The sequence below is a fragment of the Fukomys damarensis genome, unplaced genomic scaffold (genome assembly GCF_012274545.1).
Source record: "Fukomys damarensis isolate Sample0158 unplaced genomic scaffold, DMR_v1.0_HiC HiC_scaffold_9, whole genome shotgun sequence".
Taxonomy (NCBI): domain Eukaryota; kingdom Metazoa; phylum Chordata; class Mammalia; order Rodentia; family Bathyergidae; genus Fukomys; species Fukomys damarensis.
In genome coordinates, this window is record NW_022900921.1 from 2,101,496 (window position 1) to 2,107,662 (window position 6,167).

General features: G+C 51.6%; 1 protein-coding gene across 1 annotated transcript in view; it reads left to right on the forward strand.

Annotated features, from left to right (window-relative positions):
* Positions 1 to 6,167, forward strand: part of Slc36a2 (solute carrier family 36 member 2) — a 28,586-nt gene that overhangs the window by 4,441 nt on the left and 17,978 nt on the right. Inside the window, exons 4-6 of the mRNA XM_033761760.1 lie at positions 80 to 960; positions 3,169 to 3,296; positions 6,075 to 6,164. Of these exons, the coding sequence (XP_033617651.1) occupies positions 80 to 960; positions 3,169 to 3,296; positions 6,075 to 6,164 (1,099 nt within the window). The remainder of the gene's footprint in view (positions 1 to 79; positions 961 to 3,168; positions 3,297 to 6,074; positions 6,165 to 6,167) is intronic.

The following is a 6,167-nucleotide window of genomic DNA, read 5'->3' on the forward strand; positions in this document are numbered from 1 at the left end:
GGCGGCTCCGGGGACGGCGCTCCCTCCGCGGCACGTGGCTCTGATGGAACCACCCTCGTCCAGCTGTCCACTGTGCCAGGCCGGGGCTGCCGTGGGGACCAAGACGAGCGCCGGGCCTTGCTGCCACAGGGCCCATTAGTGGCCGCAGTCAGTGCCACAGAGAGGAGTGGGCCTTACCACCCCGTGTGGGGTGCGAGTGGAAGGGGCGCCCGGCGTGGAAGGGGCAGGCGTTCCGCGGGAAGAACCCGCAAAGAGCGAGGAATTACTTGGAGAAAGCAGGCAGGGGCCTGGCTGACGTCCAGGAAGGAGGAAGTGCGGTGCGAGGCTGCAGAGCACAAGGTATGAGGGACAGGGCGGGTACAGCAGGACCGGGGAGCCAGGGTGGAGCGGCATGCGGTGAAACTGAAGAGAGAGCAGGGGCCGAGGGGCCGCGGGGCCCGCACCTACGGCCAGGGCAGCGGCAGAGCAGTCAGTGGCTTTGTTCTTTTCTTGAAAGCAACCAGGAAGCCAGGGGAGTTTTAATCAGGAAAGTCACCGTGTTTGCGTGGTCGGAATATCTGTCCAGCAAGGGGATGAGAGTGCGAGGGAGAGAAGAAGACGTGCCGGACCGATGGACCCGGCTGGCCGTGGTGCCCGCGGCGTTGCCCATGGACTCTGGAAGTGAGGCTGAGGGGCGCCCTGTGGAGCTGTCCGGCAGGTGCACGGATCTGGACCTCTCCTGGCAGGAGACACAGCTGGGGCAGAAGAGTTTGAGGGAAAGGCTGGCCGCAGCAGAGGGGACCTCGGGCTGGGCCGCGCTCCTCCTGCCTGAGAGGCCCCGTCAGCTCGTGGGGGTGACACTGAGCACAGCCACAGTCTTCGGGTCCCCAAGGCTAGGCCTGCTCCGCCCACCCCTGTTGCCCATCTCGGTCTCCCGGGCGGCCCACAATTGCGGTCTACAGGTCAAGCTGCAGCCTTGCTGTAGCCCACGGTCCGCACCCACAGACTGGGTAAATTCAGCCTCCCAGCAGACAGGGAGACTGCGGGTGACAACTGGAACGTGCCAGGAGGCGACTCTGGCATCACGGCCCTTCAGCTCTTCTTCTCACTGTTGCTGCCCAAAGACGCTTCTGCTCCACGTGGGAACCTCGGTCCTCTAATTATGCCCTCTCCTATAAAGTCTTTGCTGTGGGCTTTTCTGCACAGTGTTTAACTATGTTCACATATCCCCATCTTAAAAATAATAAAATTAGCCAGGTGTATTGCTGTAATCCCAGCCCTGAGGGAGGCTGAGGCAGGAGGATCTCAAGTATAAGCACTGGCAAGGAGACTTAGCAAAACCTTTTCTTAAGATAAAAATTTTTGTTTTTTGTTTTTTCTTTTTTTGGTTTTTTGAGACAGGGTCTCACTATGTAGGTCAGACTGCTCTGGAACTCATTATGTAGCCCAGGCTGGTCTCGAACTCACAGTGATCCTCCTGCCTCAGCCTACCGAGTGCTGGGATTATAGGCATGCACCCCCACATCCGGCTTAAGATAAAAGTTGTTTAAATGACTGGGGGTGTAGCTCATTGGTTGAGTACCCCTGGGTTCTATCTCTCCCAATACTAGAAAAAACTTTTGATTAAATTTAAAAAATAGGTGTGGTGGGGTACATCTGTAATCTCAGCACTCTGGGAGGCTGAGTCGGGAGGGTTGTGAGTTCAAACCCAGTCTGGGCAACCTTAGCAAGACCTGGTCTCCAAATAAAAAAAAAAAATTAAAAAGAATAGGGATGTAGTTCCGTGCAAAGGCCCTGGATTCAATCTCCATTATTTAATAAAAATAGTAATAAAATAAAGCTTCCTGGGCCTCACAGCATCTATAGCCATCATCCTATCTTATATTCAGCAGATAGTTTATATTTATTCACACAGTCTCTCCGGATGTGTCAGGAGGCACTGCAGGTCCGCAGGAGGAGCCAGGACCCCACCAGTCTCTCCTGATGAAAGAAGAGCCGCCTTTTCCTCACCTTGCACCGCTCTGTCTCTGTCGAGCTGCCTGGTCTCATTGTCCCTACACCTGCTGGAGGCTCTTTCCTCCATGTCCTGAAGGCCTCACTGCTGCCCTCCTGGCCTGAGGACACAGCCAGTGGGAAGGGTTAGCTGCTCTCCCAGCGCCTCTCCCTGCTGGCCTTTCTCTCTCCTGCATGTTTTCTGACCCCGCAGCCCAGACGCTCTCACAGAGCTGCCTCCTCTCCTGTGCGAACTCCAGCCCAACCCCTCAGACCCCGGATGTATCACTGCTTCCCTGTCCCTAAACACCTGCTCTTCCTCCCACGTTTCCCCTCCCCTCTGTCTGGGTCAGAAGCCTGTCAGTCCCCTTGGCGTTGGCTTTGCCCTGAAGCAGGCAGTCATCAGATTCTGTGAGTTCCGGTTTCCCAGGATCTTTTCAAATGTTTCTCTCATCCTGATGGACATCTCTGTCCTGGGTGCTGCCTTCTCTCTCCTCCGTTATTACAAGAATCTCCTATCCGGCCTCTCGCTCCTTCAGGGGCTCCACACACAGCAGCTCGAGAACTCTGTCTCCTCCCTCGGTTGCGATGCTTTCTTCGTCGCCTCCTTCTCTTCCTCCTCCTCCCCTCTTCTCTCTTTCTTCTTATTTCTATCCTCTGTCTGTGTCTCTCTCTCCATCCTTCGCTAGGGACTCGCTCAGGCACTGGTTTTTCCAAGAAGGTTCTCTGTCTGCCCACGAAATGTCCTTTTTGTTGTGGTCCTCAGTGCCACATTATAGTGTCACAGGCTCATTTCTGTCCTCTCAGGCACGAGCCTGTGAGGCACCAGCGGGAAGGCCATGTGTCAGTTCGCTCTGTGTCCTCACTGCCCAACAGAGGTCCGGCATATGGAAGGAAGAATATTTTAAATGTTATCCATAGCTAATAAAGCACTGTGCTTCCTGCCCTGCACTGGCGTAATGGTGGACAGGAAAGAAATGCCGCAGGGCCAGGTGGGGGGAAGCTCTCTGGCTTGAAGAATCTCACCATTCACTGTGCTCAGAGTGCGAGGGTGTTGGAAAACCGCTTTATAAAAAGAGCTATTGTTACTTCGCTTCTTACAGCCCCTTTGTTGATTGTGGTAGGGAGACCCAGGGTGCAGGACAGGGCCAAGTCCTGGGGACAGAGGGCAGAAGGGCAAGAAGTGGGGCTGAAAAGTCGGCTTCTTTGTCACAAGTTTTTCTCTCCTCCTCTCTTCTAGACACGTCGTGAGCGTCTTCCTTGTTGTCACCCAGCTGGGTTTCTGCTGCGTGTACATAGTGTTTCTGGCTGATAATTTAAAACAGGTACCCTCTTCTAGAAAAGACGGTGGAGGGAGCCTGGAAAAGCAGGCTCTTCTGCTCACTACACATTTCTTCATCTGAGTCCTGTGACCTCCTTAGAGACTGGACTTAGGAGAGAGCCCGCTCTCCCCTCCAGGGAGGCATCTGCGCATGTGTGTTTGTGGTTAATTTTGCCACAGTACCGTTTGCCCTGGACCTTGAACTCTTCTTCCAAGTCGACCTCTAAAATCCTGAACGGGAAGGACTCTAGGAGTTTGCCAGTCCACCTGTTCTGGAAATTAACCCCAGGAACACTTCTAAAATTGATATGGGTTTGGGGTGTGTGTGTGTGTGTGTGTGTGTGTGTGTGTGTGTGTGAACACGCATGATGCCTAATCTTCTTTGGGGGATCTTTAGCTACCTAACAAATGGCTTAATGGTGGTCATCCTCAGGAAGTCCTGACCTGACCTGGAAGTTATCTTACAGGCAGCAACAGAGGCCAGCTTTAATCTGTAGACCACTTTTTAGAGCTCTTTTCCTACTTTTAACAGTAATACCAGACACTTAGACATGTGACAATGTTAGTAAGCCCACAGAACTGGCCCACTGAGATGGGCGGACACACTCCCCCACAACTCCCACAGGGACGTTGCCTCACCATGGCTGCTGGTACGGACGGCCCTCCAGAGCCATCATTTCTGAACTACACCATGACATTAAACTGTGAAGTTACTGAGTCAGATTTTGATAATTTTGAAAGGTCTCAAAGCACACTGCCAAACTGCTCTGCAGAAAGCAGTCTCAGACCTTTATTATTATTTATAGCTATTATTAGTTAAATATTTTTTACCAGCTGTGTAGCTGTGTTTATGATCAAGGCAAGCACTGTCTTGAGGACCTTATGGGCTAAGCAGGCTGTGTTCTAAAACATAAAAAGAAAACACCAGCTTGAAATTTTGGTGCCAGATCAGCCTGCCACTGACAGCACCGAGGCCAAGGTGCAGCATGATGGGCACACACAGAGCTCACGGTGCGCGTCTGCACCGGCATTGATGGGCAGCTGGGAGCAAAAGGGTGGGAGGAGGGATTGGCGGAAAACCTAGAGGCAGGGATGTACAGGGCTTCCTCAGGAGAAGCCATCTGATTGCCAACAGAAGGAGTCGTTAAGAGAAAGGAAGGGGCCTGCAGTCAGGTCAGGGCCCGGTGTGGAGGCCTGGATGCCTGACTCATCTTCCAGGTGTTTCTCCCACTGTCGTGAGGTGTTGTAGAAACGCAAGACTTAATGCTCCCTATTTATGTGTCCACGGTGTATGCGTATATGGAAAGGGGATTTCAAAATAAGTTTGTGCTCTCATTGCCATTTTATAAGACAAAAAGAACGTGCACCATGTGCGTAACTTGTGACGTTGTACAGAAAACATATAGCTGAACATACTGCAAGGTATCGCTGGGATTAACGATGCTTTTCTATTTTCTTGTTGCTTCACTATAGTTCCGATTGTTCTGTGGTGACTTCTAAAGCTTGCACAGTCATATTGTTTATATCAATGAGGTCATGCAAATTCTAAACTACAACTCACTCACCAGGACTCTCCCAGGAGGGTCTACATGCTCTGCGTATACACCAGGGCAGGTTCTCAGTTCTTTCTTATTATAGTGAATAGAGGATGTTAATAGTCCCCTTAGATGGCATTCAGGGCTGTTAAAAGTTCTGTAGTGGATGGCCCCATTCACACAAGGAAGAGTTCTCTATTTAAAATGCCATTGGGCTAGGTGTGGTGTGGTGTGGTGTGGTGTAGTGGTGCGCACCTGTAATCCCAGCCCTCAGGAGGCTGAGACAGGAGGATTGCTCTGAGTTCAAAGCCAGACTAGACTACATAATGATTTCAAGGCCAGCAGAACTATATAGCACAACCTGTTCTCAAAAACAAAAGCAACACAAAACAAAAAATGCTAGTATTGGTCCAAGTAAAAGATTTTACAGGTTTGGGATGTAGTTCAGTGGTAAAACACTTGCCTAGCATGTGCAAGCTGGAGTTCAATCGCCAGCAATGCCATCAATCAGAGAATCAGTTAGAAAGAAAAGGAGGGGCCGGAGATTTGGCTCAGGGGTTCTGATGCCCGCCTCCCAAGTGCAAGGGGCGGAGTTCAATCCCTGGTACCAAATCAATAAATAATTAATAAATAAATACATTTTAAAAAACCATAGGTACCAAAAGGAGACAGTCACCAGGGTCACCTAAGAAACCGGAAACAGTGGGTGCTTTTGTTAATAAACCAAAGAAGCAGACTCTGGGGGAACCGAAAATGCATTTAGTGGAAGGGTATCAGTAACATAAAATGACAAAATTAGAGGCAGTTCTCAGAAAAGACCAGCAGCAGGACAGGAGAGGTACTGAGCTCCCTCCTAAGGGTCCGCTATTGGAGTTCAGTTTTACCCTTTTCTATTTCTGTCCTTTGGTCACTCGACTGGAGCTCTATACCCCGATTCCTGGTCGACATTCTAGAAGTCCCAGCCTGAGCCAAAGGCTCTGCCATCGACTGTGATTTATGGCCCGCCAAGGCGGTGCGACAAAATTCACCAGCATGAATCAGGGCCCAAAGCCAACAAACACCTGCCGTAAGCCGTCATTAAACGACCCCTCTGAAGTCGTACAGCACGCGGGTTTAAAGTAAAAAGTTCCAACTTCAGCCGCCTCCTTCACGGCGGAGCTGGATTACGGCAGCTGGATTACGGCAGCGTGCCGGGCTCGTGCGTCAGAGGTCTGTTTTCTCTCTTGCTTTTCCCCTTTCGCCTGCAGGTGGCAGAAGCAGTGAACGGCACGACCAGCAGCTGCCACGAGGGGACGGTGGCGCCGACGCCCGCCGTGGACTCGCGGCTCTACATGCTCGCC